Source organism: Cetorhinus maximus, chromosome 13 (assembly GCF_964194155.1).
Source record: "Cetorhinus maximus chromosome 13, sCetMax3.hap1.1, whole genome shotgun sequence".
Taxonomy (NCBI): Eukaryota; Metazoa; Chordata; class Chondrichthyes; order Lamniformes; family Cetorhinidae; genus Cetorhinus; species Cetorhinus maximus.
Window position 1 is genome coordinate 115,163,130 of NC_135891.1, and position 16,271 is coordinate 115,179,400.

At 43.8% G+C, this 16,271-nt stretch overlaps 1 protein-coding gene across 3 annotated transcripts in view; it reads left to right on the forward strand.

Moving 5' to 3' along the window:
* Positions 1-16,271, forward strand: part of LOC144688981 (insulin receptor-like) — a 221,145-nt gene that overhangs the window by 182,945 nt on the left and 21,929 nt on the right. For 2 of the 3 annotated variants that reach the window (XM_078556060.1, XM_078556062.1), the window contains 4 exons: positions 201-368; positions 2,761-2,962; positions 6,009-6,044; positions 14,942-15,216. In XM_078556060.1, the coding sequence (XP_078412186.1) occupies positions 201-368; positions 2,761-2,962; positions 6,009-6,044; positions 14,942-15,216 (681 nt within the window). The remainder of the gene's footprint in view (positions 1-200; positions 369-2,760; positions 2,963-6,008; positions 6,045-14,941; positions 15,217-16,271) is intronic. The other variant, XM_078556061.1, reaches the window with a different exon arrangement.

Below are 16,271 nucleotides of genomic sequence, written 5' to 3' on the forward strand. Positions count from 1 at the left end.
GTTGCATCTTTGAATTTCCAGGGTCAGGAGGCTTGCTTAGCACTCTTGCGGCATTAATGGGCAACTCAGAAGAATTATGCAGTTCTGCGGGATAGGCCAAGTGGGTTAGAGGACCTTTCTTGTCTCCCGTTTTGTGTATGTTCCCTCACCTGCAAAAAAAAACTTGCAAATATTCTGAATTGCTCCTGTTCTCTCTTCAGCTCCATCAGTTCCACTGGATCCGATATCCGTATCCAACTCTTCCTCCCAGATCATCCTGAAGTGGAAGCCTCCGACAGATCGCAATGGGAATATCACCCACTATCTGGTGTTCTGGCAGCAGCAGCCGGAGGATAGTGAGCTGTATGAATTTGATTATTGCCAGAAGGGTAAGTGGCAACTTTGGTGTAAGTTGCTAACGAGCTTCCGGTCAGCAGATCAGAGCATGTCCCGGTAGATCTGCTCTTGGGCTTGACTACTGCTGGCATCATGTGGCCCAAAGATGTAGGACGTTTCTGCCCACTTATCCAGCTTTCTGCCTCTTATGTGCAAATCACCTTATTTGTGGTTTTCACAGGAATATGGATGTAATCCCACCTAATAGAAGCTGAATTTTACTTATTCAATCATCATGATAATGGCTGATGTGCCATGTTTACCAAGGCCTGTGCCTTGCCTCACTGATGGCACCCTCAAATCTGGGTCAGAAAGTCATGGGTTCAAGCCCCATTTCAGACACTAGAACACATAATCGAGGTTGGCAATTCAGTGCAGCACTGAAGGAGTGCTGCATTGTCAGAGGTGCGGTTTTCTGGATGAAGCGTTGAACTGATACACTGCCTTCCCTCTACATTAAAGATCTCATGGCACTGTGACAAAGAACAAGGAAGTTCTTCCTGGTATCCTGGCCAATATTTATCCTTCAATCAGCACCTAAAATGGACAATATGGCTGAATAGATTCTGCACTGACAAGGGAGTCAAAGGGTGTAGAGGGCATACAGAGAAGGTAGAGGCCACAGGCAGATCAGCCATGATCTTATCAAATGTTGGAGCAGGCTCGAGGGGCCGAATGGCCTACTCCTAATTTGTTTGTATGTATTTCAGTGGTGTTTTTGGGATCTTGCTGTGCATATGTTAGCAGCTGCATTTTCCATGTTACAACAGTGACTACACTTCAGAAATGCTTCATTGGCTGTAAAGCATCTTGAGACGTCCTCAAAGGCATCAAATAAATCCAAGCTCTTTTTATGAGCATGGAAGCTTTTAGTGATTGGTGGGCACATATCATGTATGTAACATCCTTCCATCTGATCCCAATATTAATTGTTTTTTAAATTGTTGCGTGGCTCACTTTCAGTTTCAAATTTCCTTCCAGAATAGAGGCTGTGTTTTAATTTTTCAAAAGCTGTATCAGCCCACCTGGGTTTCATTGCGCGGCTGAATGAACTGCTGCAAAGGTTTGTGGCACGGGGAAGGCAGATAACCTTCGGACTATGCGGAACAGACAGGTGGCTACTGAAGTCCACCTGAAGGTTATGCCATTTACGGACTCCCTCTGCTGTCTTCAGAAAGTGTTGCATATATTTGCCACTTCGTAGAATCACAGAGCTTCGAAGGGAGGCCATTTGGCCCATTGTGTCTCTGCTGGGTCTGTGAACAATTAGTGCCACTGTTCCCACTTCCAAAGATGAGCTGCTGTTTATTTGCATTTATACATCCTGAGGATCTAAAGCAATTTCCGACCAGAGAATTTGAAGTGTAGGTGCTGACACTTGGTAACCAAACGCAGTTTCAGATTTTTCATACAGCCAGGTCCCACAAAGTTCAGTAAGACGGAATGATTGACCTCAAGATGAGAGCACTATCATTGATCCAGGGGTAGTTCGATGAGATTCCTGAGCTCCCTCAGGGGCTTGGCAAGTGACCAGAAGATCCTGGTTCAATCTCCGACCTGTGGAGAGGCGGCCAGGCCGGCAGTTGAGAGTCGGCTCTTGACTTTTGAGCCCCAAAGAGTCAGGGAGCTGCTGAACCCTATTCAGAGACAAAGTGTGTGTCAATGTCAGGTGAGGGCAGGGCTCTGCCGTGGTTCCCTGGGGTCAACGAATGTGCTGCATGGGTTGTATAATGAAAAATGACCACTTGGGTGAGTTACCAGAGCGCAGAAGGAAGCTGCTTATCTGGACCATCCCCTTCTCCACCCCCTATTGCACGGGAGATGAAGGGGGATTAAAAGAAAAGTCACCGTCATAGTTCACTGTTGTGTTCACTGGGCTGCACTGCTATAAGTATTATGGTCTGGCGCTGAGGTGAGTTTTGGACTCATTACCGCCTGAGATTGCCAGCCAAGCAGTGCAACAAGGCTCGATTAATCCCTCTGCTTTCAGGTTCCCTTTAGAGAGGTGATTTGATAGAGGCGTTCAGAATCATGAGGGGCCTGGACAGAGCAGATAGAAATTGCTCCAGTTGACGGAACAGGCAAGAACCAAAGGACATTGATTTCAGGCGATTGGCAAAAGATGCAATGGTGACATGGGGAAAGCCAATGTACTCAGCAAGTAGGATCCGGAATTCCCTGCGCGAGACTGTGGTGGAGATAGACTCAGTCGTGGTTTTCAAAAGAGCTTTGAATAATTATCTGGAGAAAAAACTTTTTCGGGACAGCAGGGAAAAGGCGGGGAGCAGGAGCGGCTGAGTTGCACTTGCAGAGAGCCAGCAGGGAGATCATGGGCTACACAGCCGCCTTCTGTGCTGTAACCACTCTACGATTCTATGATTCTAGGATTAAAGTTGCCGTCACGAGCGTCTACAACGCATGCTGACCCCGAGGACAACCAGAAGCGAAACCAGACTGACGCCGGCCACATGCCTGGTGAATGCTGTGCCTGCCCGAAAACTGAGTCGCAGCTTAAACGGGACGCAGAGGAGGCTGCCTTCCAGAAGACATTCGAGAACTACCTGCACAACGAGGTTTTTATGATCAGGTAACTTGAAGGCAGAAAATCAGCTCTTTACACCTCAAATCACCTCAACTTCCAAGGGGTAGAACGTCACTGGTAGTACATAACGAGTGGTATTATAGGAGCTGCTTGCTGGAAGCTGTACCCTTTACTCCACCCTGCTGTGGTCTTATGCAAATGAACATATGGACTTCCCGAGCAATACCACATGTTTTACACTGCCGCGCAAGGTAAATTTCTACCCTGCAGTCTCCAATTCCTTGACATGTCAGACTCTGATTTCCCCACTGTCAGACACTTCAGATCATTGGGTTGTTTCTGTGGGTGAAACCTCCCATGGTAATAGGAAGGACTTTTTTTTTCATGGGGGGCATTGCACCCTGGGCAGACCACAGTCATTTTATTTATTGCTACACTTTTTCATTTTATTTATTTTTGCCGATCCTCAGTATCCCGAGGTATACTCAGGATGTCACTGTCGCAATGCTGCTGCTCTGCACATTAATCTGAACTGGCTTGTTTCTCGTGTTAGTGTTCCCTCTTGTGTCAGTAAACCGATACTGCAGCGATTCTTGAGTTTCGACAAGCCATTGTGCACTTTTGCCAGCTATTTTAAAAGAAGTTCCTGTTTGTTGTGTCTCAGACTTTTAAAAGCATTTTAACCTTTGAACTGGGGTTATGTTAGCAGTCCAGTTACAGCAGGAGAAAGTTAGCAGAAGAATAAGTAAAGTTTGGATTCACAGTGCTTTTCTCAATTATGTGTGTTAATTCAAATGCAAGATGGTTACTGTTACATATACACACACGCTCTTTTTTAACCACTTTACAATGGCCAGACGGATTACTTAACAGTCAGACAGATTGCTTAACAGCCAGACTCTATGCCACCCATTTACTCGCATTCCCCATTCAGCAGAGATAAGCATTCAGCATGGTTTGGACCACCCAAAGTTCAGATTGACCCAAAACCAAAGTGGAGAGAGAGAATGAAAGAATAGACCGACTGGGAGCAAACAAGACAGATGGGATTGGTCTAACGTGGGCTGGTATAGGACAGTGTAAAACAATAAACAGACATGACACACACAAATCAATGTTAAAATAAATTTACGGTGGCTGCTGTCCACATTGTTAGTAGCACATTTCTGTAAAACGGGAAACTGACAGCATCTTTCCAAAATGTGTCATTAATACATAAAGACAGATGTCCCCAATGCTGTTTTATTACATATTTATCTATGTAACAGTCACTGCCCATTGAAGTAATGCTTTGGCATCGAGATATGCCTGTATGTGTAAACGGATTTCAGTGACACCAGAATTCAAAGCCTTAAGGATTAGTTGGTGAACTATTGACAAAATCTTAATATTTGTGCGGAAAGTTCAGGAGATTGCAGTGGAAATGAATCTCTGAGTTTTGTGGCATGCAATTAAATATTTTGAATTTTTTTTTTGTCTTCTGCAATTCTTCCTCTGTCTAGACGGGTTGTGATGGTTTGACCCATTGAGCAGAGTGTGAGCTGTTGGCTGGGGGAAGGGGTCAGGTAGTAAAAGCAGAGAGACTGTCCTATTTGAAGTGGAATTTTCTGAATGGAACAGTACAGTGAAACATCATAAACCTAGAGGCAGAGCATGGGAAGCTTAGGAACAGGAGTGAGCCATTCAGTTCCTATTCCACCATAGTGTTAGATCACACTGAACTGTACCTCAGCTCCGTTTCCTATCGTCCACCATCCCTTGATGCTGGTACCTAAAGCCCATCTCAGCCTTGAAAATTTCCACTGATCCATGGAGATTTGGGTGAGCGGGCACTGCCCTGATGGGTGAGTGAGAGCTTCACTGCACCACCTGTAGAGTGCTCAGGCACAAATTTGCACCTTGCTATGATTTCCGAGTTTCAGCTAAGCTATGCGTCGGAGTCCATGTGCAATCCTCCCAAAGTGTGGACGGAATGTAGAGGCCCAGAAATCTTGGTCCCTTCTAGCATATCTAGGGTCAACTAGATACAGTCAAACCTGAACGTCAGACAGTCACCTGCACAACAGCCATGTGGAGACTAATAAGCAGAGGCCCCCTACAAGCGATATTATATATAATCACATAGCTGTGTTCCCAGAGGAGTTAATAACCCACAATATAATTCTGTCCAACAGTTGAATGTTAGTCACTGGTTCTGGAATCCATCATCAGCTAAAATATGTCTCTGCCTGGTATTTCTTTTTATAATTAAGTCCACTGTTTAGATTGAAATATTGCATTGTATATTAAAACGCACATCCATCCAAACCAAAGCAAGCCTGTCTTACACTTTCATTCCTCTCAACAGAATCTCACTTAACTAAAAGTTAATATTAGTGCAATAAAAAGAGACTGCATGACAGTTTAATTAACCCCTTCCATAAACCTTGGCTGAATGTGGGGAGAAAGTTCAGCTGTACAGGCACTGGGGATGTCTGTGGACAGGTCTCCTGCCTACTTGTGCTGGCGGGCACATCAGTCTCCGTGGGTGGGCTAAAAATATATATGTTTTATAAAATGCTAGTTTGTTCGGGAATTTTGAACATGATGAGATATACAAATGACCACACCTGTTTGTTGCAATTTTAAACTGACTGCCTGATAACTCAGAGATTCACCTTATGAGATGGTAGCTAGGAATTCTTTGGGTTTACTCCTTCAACCTGCTCCTTGAAAGGATATCCTTTTATGCTGTGTCACAATTCATCCAACCTGGATATGTGATAGTTAGGACAAGTTTGATTTGATAGGGTTTGACGTCCTACGAAACATCTACATGTGTGTCGCTGCAGGCAAGGGGAAGTGCAATTTTGTGCACAAGAAGTCCTGGAGGCAGTGAAAATGCTAATTCCTGAGGACGCAGGAGTGATAAACAAATCACTGATACTAACGCGAGTACTTGAAGTTAATTTCCCTTACACCTGCCCTGAATTACATACAATTTTTACAAAATAAATTGAATGCAACAAAACTTCAGTCATCCAGGAATCAACCCTCAACACACAGGTTTTTAAAACAAAGCTCGTTTAAAGTGGATGTTTTACTTTTGCAGACCTACACCTCAAGAGAGTGGTACTAAGGACAGTAGGTAAGGGAGTGTCTGAGTTCTGTGCTTTTGAAATCACGCTGGGTGGTGTGCAGGTGGCCATGTTTATAATTGTTAATAATTTTTAAAAGAATGACGGGGGGGGTGGGAAATCAAAAGAAATAAAAGATCAAATTAAAATCGTTCGAACAGCCCTTTGTTTGAGAAACTCTTAATTCCGCTTTTGCTTTTCATTCTGTGAATAATCAATGTTCGACATAAATATAACCAGAGAACTGTTTTTCTTGGCCATGGATATTTACACAACTAACCGCATTTTTAAAGAAATTTTAGGCTCCGGTTAACTGTATGTCAGAGCTCCCACTATTCATTAGTGGCAAATATGCAGCAGCTTCTTAAAAGATAGGTTGGTGTTTCAGCTGGACATCCCTTTATCAACCCCCACCCTCTCTCTCTCTCTCTCTCTCTCTCTCCCAGGCCTGTGCCCTGCCCCAAGCTTGAAGTTGATTCCTCTTTCTGGGGGTACAGTGCTGTCAGCTCCTCATCTCTGAGTGCAGGGAGCCTGTGCATGTCAGCAAGCTGTTCACCCCATTGGGAGGATGATTTGGAACTGGAGTACATCCTTGCACAATAATCCTCCAGTGCGCGCTTTCTGACAGGACTCACAGGTCAACGACTGGAAACTGGAGCCACCTCTGCGCCCCCTCCCCAAAATCCAGGTGCTGAAACTGGATCTGGATCTGGATCTGGATTTCTAAGTGCTCTTGAGTAAGCCCACCAACTTGAATGTGCACATTGTTTCTAAACTTCTTTGTTCCATATTTGGCTGTAAAATCTTTCGGCCTGTTGAAACAAATAGAAACGCCGAGAGAAGAGTAGTAAATGGGAAACTATTTTAGAGTGATGGATGCTGGATTTCCCTTGTAAATTTATTCCCACCCCCACATTTTGATGGCATTTTTTCTAATTATGTTTTTTAAGACGGAGCGGAGTGCTAGACTTGGACAATTATTGGCACCTTGTACTTATCTGTGATTTAAAACTTTTGGTTAGGCTTTAAGGAGAGGTTTTATGCGATATTAGGCTTGTTGCTCACCGCCTTCCAGCCTATCCTTTTTTCTTTGTTCGTTCATGGGATGTGGCCATCGCTGACTAGGCCAGCATTTATTGCCCATTCCTAATTGCCCTTGAGAAGGCGATGGTGTGTCACCTTCTTGAACCACTGCAGTCCATGTGGTGTAGGTACATCCACAGTGCCGTTAGGATGGGAGTTCCAGGATTTTGACCCAGTGACAGTGAAGAAACGGCGATATGGTTCCAAGTCAAGATGGTGTTTAATTTGGAGGGAAACTTGCAGCTGGTGGTGTTCCCATGTGCCTGCTGCCCTTGTCCTTCTAGGTGGTAGAGATTGCGAGTTTGGATGTGTTGTTGAAGCAACCTATGTGAGTGCTGCGGTGAATCTTGTAGATGTGCACACTGCTGACAACGGTCACCGCTCAGATGATCAGGCACTATATAAATTTAAGCACTCTTTTTCCCTTGAAGAGGGGATTTTGTATGGGTTAACTGCTCTCAGTTTGCCTTTGACCATTTTGAGTTGCCATTGACTGCAGGTACCTGGTTCAACATCAATCTCGTGGGTTTCATGGTAAGTCGCTAGTGCACTCTTTTATAATGTCAGGAATGTTACACCATGTAATGGCAAAATGTGTAGTTCTGCTGCTCAGGTAGAGCCGTGTTTAAGGTGGCTTGGCCCTTTAAGGCATAGTCTTAATTCCTGTTGTTGTACTTCAGGTTTGCCTCTCTTAGGCCCTCAGTTTGCAAAATACTTCTTCAATGCATTCTACTTTCCAAATAAACTAATACTATTTCACTGTAAATAAATTATATTAAAAAAAGTCAAAGTATTGCCTTTAAAAAGGGCAAAATATGGCTAAAATGGCAACTGAATTATTTCTGTGCATCATGGTTCAATTATTCCTCGTTGTCTAACCATGTTTCACCTGAGTTCTACATTTAGGTTTGACTTTCAAGGCCTGAGGTTCGTGGAAGTTCTTAGAGTTCTTAGTGAGGGAAATTTACAGATTGGAAGGTGCTTGTAAGTTCCTGGCTTGAGGTCAGAAGAAAACGGACTGAAATGACAGCGGTTAATTGTTTTAATATACTTTTTAAAGTACGATATCTGAAATGTGGCGAAATGCCCTCCAAAAGCTAAACTGGAGACCCGACAGCTAAAAATACTGACCGGATTCTGTTCCTCATTTTAGGCTAGACTAGGCGTGAATGCGAAGACAAGTAAACAAGGGTCAGTGGTGTACAGAGGAAGCAAATCTTGATTCAGTTCAAACTATGGCTAGATTCTGCTTGGTTTGATTTTTATAGTCACTCATTTGCCATGGAGAGCAGTGAAAGTTAACTGAAGATTAAAAAAGCAAGCTACCCACCGCGGATGTCCCCTCTATTTTTTTCATGTTTATTTTAAGGCATGGCACCTTTAAATTTTTTTGTATGGCCACAGCATAACTTGAGTGGCCTGTGGGTATCTTCCCAGGGGCTGCGCACCTGTGCACAGACGCACCTTAGAGGGAACGTTTCTCACCACCTGAAAGACCGAAGCAGGCTAAGGTGTGGGCCGGATGCTTCATCAAAAGACAAAATGACAGACCGAGGAGTCCATCAGCAGCAGGAAGGGTCAAAACAAAAGATGGAGCACTTCCTAGTCAAAGACGTGAGCTTGGAGGCGAAGATGGTGGGAGATAAACCCAACTTAGTGAAGGGAAGCTGGCTTTTCAAAAGTAGGTCACTGACATCTACAAACATTCACTCCCTCCACCACCGATGCACAGTAGCAGCAGTGTGTACCATCGACAAGATGCACTGCAGGAATTCACCAAGGCCTCTTAGGCAGCACCTTACAAACCCACAACCACTACCATCTAGAAGGACAAGGGCAGGAGACACATGGGAACATCATCACATGGAAGCTCCCCCCCGCCCCCGGTCCCCCAAGCCACTCGCCATCCTGACTTGGAAATATATCGCCATCCCTTCACTCTTGCTGGGTCAAAATCCTGGAACTCCCTCCCTAACAGCACTGTGGGTGTACCTACACCACATGGGCTACAGTGGTTCAAGAAGGCAATTCACCACCGGCTTCTCAAGGGCAAGTAGGGATGGTCAATAGATGATGGCCCAGCCAGTGACACCCACATTGCATGAATGAATTTTTAAAAAAGGAATGTTATAGCAGTGACAGATAAAACTAATTGATCTCCCATGGCATTGTACGTTTGAAAGTCAAACCTAAATGTTAGACCTCAGGTGAAACATGGTTAGACAATGAGCAATAATTGGACCATGATGCACAGAAATAATTCCGTTGCCATTTTAGCCATATTCTGCCCTTTTTAAAGACAATACTTTGACTTTTTAAATATGATTTATTTACAGTGAAGTAGTATAGCTTGTTTGGAAAATAGAATGCATTGAAAAAGTTTTGCAGCAAATTGAGGGCCTAAGAGGTATTACAACACCATCATAGAACCATAGAAAAATTATGGTGCAGAAAGAGGCCATTCAGCCCATCATGCCAGCGCCAGCCAAAAGGGAAAAAAGAAACTAGCCGCTCATTTTAATCCTACTTTCCAGGACTTGGTCCGTAGCCTTGCAGGTTACAGCACTTCAGATGCAGATCCAGGTACCTGTTAAATGAATTGAGCATTTCAGCCTCAAACATCAACTTAGGCAGTGAATTGCAGATGCCCACCACCCTCTGGGTGAAAATGCTTCTCCTCATGTCCCCTCCAATCTTTCTACTAATCACCTTAAATCTATGCCCCCTGGTAATTGACCCCTCAGCTAGGGGAAACAAGTCTTTCCTGTCTACCCTATATAGGCCTTTCATACTTTTGGACACCTCAATTAGGTCGCCCCTTAGTCTCTTCTGTTCTAAGGAAAGCAACCTAAGCCTATCCAATCTCTCCTCATAGCTGCAATTTTCAAGCTCTGGCAACATTCCTGTAAATCTCCTCTTCACTATCTCCAGAGCAATTATGTTCTTCCTGTAATGTAGTGCCTAGAACTGTACACAAAATTCCAGCTGTGGACTCACCAACATTTTATACAGTTCCATCATTATGTCACTGATTTTGTATTCAATACCTCGCCCAATAAAGGAAAGCATTCCATATGCTTTCTTGACCTCCTTTGTCCACCTGTCCTGCCACCTTCAGGGACCTGTGGACATGCACTCCAAGGTGTCTCACTTCCTCAACCCCTCTCAATAATTTCCCATTTATTGAGTATTCCCTTGCTTTGTTTGCCCTCCCCAAATGCTTTACCTCACACTTTTCCGGGTTGAATTCCATTAGGTGCTGATCATGTGCTCTCTTACATCACTGTGTGGGCGGCACTGTACTCTGTTCCCTTTAAGTGCCAGACCCTTATACTACACTCTTCACTTGCGTGGATGAGTGTAGCTCCAACAACACTCAAGAAGCTTGAAACAGCAGTGTCAGCAGTGCGTATCATCTACAAGATGCACTGAAGCAACTCACTAAGCCGCCTTCAACAGCAACTTCCAAACCCGCGACCTCTACCACCTAGAAGGACAAGGGTAGCAGATGCATTGGAACACCACCACCCGCAAGTTCCCCTCCAAGCCACACACCATCCTGACTTGGAAATAATCAGTAGGTCGGGCAGCATTTGTGGAGAGAGAAGCAGAGTTAATGTTTCAGGTCTGTGGCCTTTTGCCGGAACTGGGAAAAGTTAGAAATGTAATGATTTTTGACCAAGTGAAAGGGGGAGGGTGGGAAGAAGAACAGAAGGGAAGGTCTGTGATAGGGTGGGTTGCAGGAGATTTTAAATGACAAAAAGATTTCATGGTGCAAAGCCAAAGAGAGTGATAATGGGACAAGTAAGGAAACAAAGTATGTGTCTAGAAGAGGTGTGAATGGCGGGATAGCTGCCGCAAAGTAAAGGAACTAAGGGAGAAACAAGGGAGGGGAATCGCAGCAAATAAACATGAAAGAAAATGGGGGCAGAGGTTATGATGTTAAAATGTTGAACTCAATGTTGAATCCAGAAAGCTGGAAATTTTTATTCCCTCTTGTTGCTACTCTTGTCTTTCTTTTTTTTTTAAAAAAAATGCTTCTCATCAACTCTGATTGCTATTGATGTCACCGTTCCTTTACCGTCGCTGGGTCAAAATCCTGGAACTCCCTCCCTAACAGCACTGTGGGTGCACCCACACCAAATGGATTGCTGCAGTTTTCTGGGAGGGTGTGACAAGTTTACATAGGTAGTTTCTAGTATAAATGAAGACACTGGAATTTATATTAGCAAAAACATTGACGCAAAATGCGACCATGGAAACTAAGATTTTGTGTACAGGTGTGCATACTGGCACGGAGTTGATTATGCCAGCAGGCATACAAAGAGTGATTCCCTATATTATAACAGTGACTACCTTTCAAAAAGTACTTAATTGGCTGTAAAATGCTGTGGTGAAACGCTCTGAGCCAGGGGGCCATGGGATTGATTCCCATTCTAGCTCCTTGACAGCTTGTAACCTGGGCTCACTTTCTAGCACGGTACTAGAGGAGTACTACATTGTTGGAGGTGCAGCCTTTCAGATGAGACATTAAAACTAGGCCCCATCTGCTTGTTGAGCTGGATGTCAAAGATTCAAAGCCCCTATCCAGAGAAGACCAGAAAGTTCTCCTGATGTCTTGGATTACGTCATTGCCCTCGACCAACGGCAAGAACAGATGAACTGGCCGTTTGTTCATTTGGTGTTTGTAGGAACTTCCTACTTGTAAATTGGCTATCACATCTGCCTGCATAACAATGACTATTTCAAAAATGATTCATGGGTTGTAAATGATATTGGGCATGCAGGGGTTGTGATAAGACGCTATTTGAAAGCATGGTCTTGAGCATTAATAAGAATCAAAAACGTGTAAGCCTGTGTGGGGTGCTGTCACCGAAACTACAAGCTTATTGTTTTTATAATTAAATTATGTGATGACTGCTGTTGCTATAGTTAAGTGCAAGACGCAAGCAGTATTCCAGAACATTGCTCAAGTGAGTTTCAACAGCTGTTCAGTCATGGAGGGGGCAGCACAGCAAAGTTGGATCATGTCCTCATGCCTTGTCCACTTATGAGCTTTCTAGTCAAAGCTTCTGAATAGTGATCAGAATCCTGGCTTATTTTGTTTTCTTCCTGACATTTTCCCCTTTGCTGTGGAGTGCTGAGGCAGTGCTCCTGTCTAATACTGAAACTGGATTCAGCAAACTCAGTACAGACCAGTAATGAAAACGAAGAACTTCTGGTCTTTACTGTGGGAGGTTGCTACTTGAACCATTGAATAAAAGCTAAACCCAAATTTTTATTACAAAAGCAAAATCCTGTGGATGCTGGAAATCTGAAATAAAAAAAAAACAGAAAATGCTGGAAATACTCAGTAGGTCGGGCAGCATGTGTGGAGAGAGAAGCAGAGTTAATGTTTCAGGTCTGTGGCCTTTTGTCAGAACTGGGAAAAGTTAGAAATGTAATGAATGATCTTTGACCAAGTGAAAGGGGGAGGGTGGGAAGAATAACAGAAGGGAAGGTCTGGGGTAGGGTGGGTTGCAGGAGATTTTAAATGACAAAAAGATTTCATGGTGCAAAGCCGAAGGGAGTGATAATGGGACAAGTAAAGAAACAAAGTATGTGTCTAGAAGAGGTGTGAATGGTGGGATAGCTGCCGCAGAGTAAAGGAACTAAGGGAGAAACAAGGGAGGGGAATCGCAATAAATAAACACGAAAGAAAATGGGAGCAGAGATTATGATGTTAAATTGTTGAACTCAATGTTGAATCCAGAAAGCTGGAAAGTTTTATTCACTCTTGTTGCCACTCTTGTCTTCTTTTTAAAAAAAATGCTTCTCATCAACTCTGATTGCTTTTGATGTTGACCAGTAACGTACTTGTGACACCTTCAGTAACCTTGATCAGTGAAGACAGCTGTTGCAAATGATCCTCTGCATGGAATCCCATACAGAATAAACACATCCAGATTAGGCTTTTGAGGTCCCACATTGTACTCCAGGGACCACTGGTGTTTAGATCAGCAATGCTAAGTGAAGGTGTTGCACAAGGGAACAGTTCTCACTATGACTTGCTTAATTGATGTTAGTTGATTTGCTAAGTGTTGCTGTCAGGGCTGCAATTTGCCATGTGTGCATTTTAGAGATAAATGTCAATTATAGTGGAATCTCCATCCCTGCCATAATGAAGGGGGCTAATTGACCACAGCGACCTCGATCTTTCCTTGCCTGATGGACATACTTGTGCACATTTCAGTAAAGGTTGCTGGTTAGCAATTGGAAGCAAACCTGGCAGATTCATTTCTCCCCCCCCCCACCAACCTCTCCAAAGCCAGGTCACTGAATGTATCCAAAGTATTGAAACTTGCCTCAGATGAGATCCGCGAATCTGAATAACTGAACGGCACACCTCCTGGAATCTGCTGCCCAGTTCCATGCCACGCAATGCACTTGGCCATTGAGCCTTTGGCGGAGCCTCCATCTATCTGTTAAATAAAGGCTATGTGCCACATTGATTAATGCAAAATGCCAGTAACCTGTGAGACAGTAACACATGTACCTGCCTTTTCAGTTCAAATTTTCAGTAAAGTCTAGATATCCAGATAGTTCCTTTTTAAAGGATGCACTGCATCAGTGAAAGCAACTTCGTAATGCATTGCCATGACCTGGTTTTATCTATACCCTATAGCACTTTAACATGGAAGTATAAAACTGACCTTAAAAATTTTAAATGTCCAGACAACTGTGCTTTTGATTCCGAGTTCCTTGATTTGTGTGTCTAGTTTATCCCATTGGATTACCTGATAATTACTGCTCTTGCCAGGTTAAGTTGTTGCAGGGTATAAAGGCTTTAATGTGCCGCTTTTACCACTCATGCACTTGCACCCTTGCTGTTGTGTTCTCACTTGCTGGAAGCCCCTCATTCACTTGGCACAGCTGCAGTAATGGCGCTGCCTGGCATCCTAAAAGGGGCAAGTTAACTGCACTGAGAATGAACTGGAGTGGCTCGTTGGTCTGTGATGAATTCATTCAAGCCAAAATAGTTTAATCCTGTGTGTTTTTTTTTTTAAAAAACTTTGTGGGTTAAGATGGCAAGAGAGTGAAGGTGCAACCCAAGATTCCCGTGCTCCCGGTCTTGTGTGTGCAGTGTACTGCTGTCCCTTGGTGGGCCTGTAGGAGATTAGGTCATACCTTGGAAGCTTCTGCTCACCAGACTCTAAAATATTTGGGCACTGGGTGCCATTGGAGGCAGGAGTTCCCATTCTTTATGTTGCCCAGTGCCTACTGCTTGGAATACTATGGATGCCACAGATGTTGAGGCAGAAATCGCCACAACTGTCCTCTTAGCTCCCAAAAATAAATTGTATGCTTTCCTACCTTTTCCTGGGCGTGATAGTATAGCGGTAACATGACTGGATAGTAATCCAGAGAAACGGGCGTTCAAATTCCACCATGACATTTTGAGAAGTTCCTATCTGCAAAAGCGACCTTGAGGCTGTCGCAAAGAACCCAATCGGTTAATTAGTGTTCTCCAAGAAGGAACCCATCCTTATCCAACCTGGCCTTTATGTGACTCAAGCCTCTCATCAATGTGGTTGAATCTTAACTGTCCTTCGAAGTGGCCTAGCCGGCCACTCAGTTGCATCATACTCCAGGGAAACTAGTGACGGACAGTAAATGCCAGATGGACAAAAATTCCAGCCTTTCCAGCGACACCCACATTCCAAGAATGAATTTTTAAAACTACTCCGGAAATCACGTTGCCCCTCCTCTCCACAGCTGTCACAATGCTCACTTTTAGCATTAAAGCAATGTTTTAAAACTGCCTCCTTGTTGCCATTGGTTTTAGACCTTCGCGGAAACGTAGGGAACTAGTAATCTTTACGAATAGTAGCATTCTGGATGTGACCACGCCTGCCTCCATGAGTAACGCGTCTGCAACAAAATCGCCGGAAGAGGAGTATCCAAAATTATTGGAGAAGGTGTGGATGAAGGAGTCTCTAGTGATCTCCAACTTGCGCCATTTCTCGGGGTACCGAATTGAAATCCATGCGTGCAACCATGATGTAGAAACTGGAGGATGCAGTGTTGCAGCCTATGTCAGTGCAAGAACCATGCCTGAAGGTAAGGGAGAAAGTAATGTTTAATTTCCTGTAATTTCTATTCAGTTGCAAGTAAAAGGAGTTCCCAGCAGCCTGTGGCATGCAAGTTTTTAATTATAGATGTCCAAGATGACGATCAAGTTGGGGGCGAAAAAGAGAGATTCAGGGACTCACAACACAGAACCACCTAGTGAGGAGAAACTACAAGTACATCGTGACTGTTGACATAGCAGAAGTGAATAAGGAATGTTGAAATGACAATTTAGAATGCGTAATGTTGGCAGCAAACCCTGACCAAAATTATGCCAGAAATTAAGAATTGTGGATAAGATGTGTCTGTCCAACACAAAATTTAGGACTGCCAAAGATTTGTGGTGGGTGAATCAATCAAACAGCACTGTAATTATCAGACAGGTTAGTGATGACACATCTATTTGGGGCAGTTCCTATTTACAGAATTACTTTTGCACACCCTGGGCTGACCCTTAGGCATGTCCAGAACGTTAACAACACAGAATGTTAGAAAGTGATGAATTTAATTGAATGTCTTAGCGGCATTTTTATTTAATTAATGCTGATTTAAGTTTTATTTAATTCAACCCACTAGTAATTGGGTCATCACACACAAGCTAGTTTTGCTGTCTGTGGACAGAATGAATGAGCTTATATTTATAGAGAGCCACTCATACTTTCGCAGCCAATGAAATACCTTTGAAATGTCGACAAATGCAGGAGCCAGTTTGCGCATGAGGTTCCATAAACAGCAATGGGACAGATGACCAAAATAATCTGTGTTTAGTGGTGTTGGTTGAGTTTGGCCAGATCACCAGGGTAGCTCCTGTACTTCTCTTCTAATGGTGCCATGGAATCTTGGGCACTTCCAGCAATGCAGCACTCCCTTGGTACTGCACTGGGAGTGTTGGCCTAAATTACATGGCCAAGTCTCCAGAGTGGGATTTGAACCCACAGCCTTCTAACTCCAAGGCAAGAGTATTGAACCACCTGGCAGCTAGTAGAGTGAGAAAACTTGCAAATCATCTGCTCTGGCAGTGTTTGAACCAGGTTCCAAATGTTGAA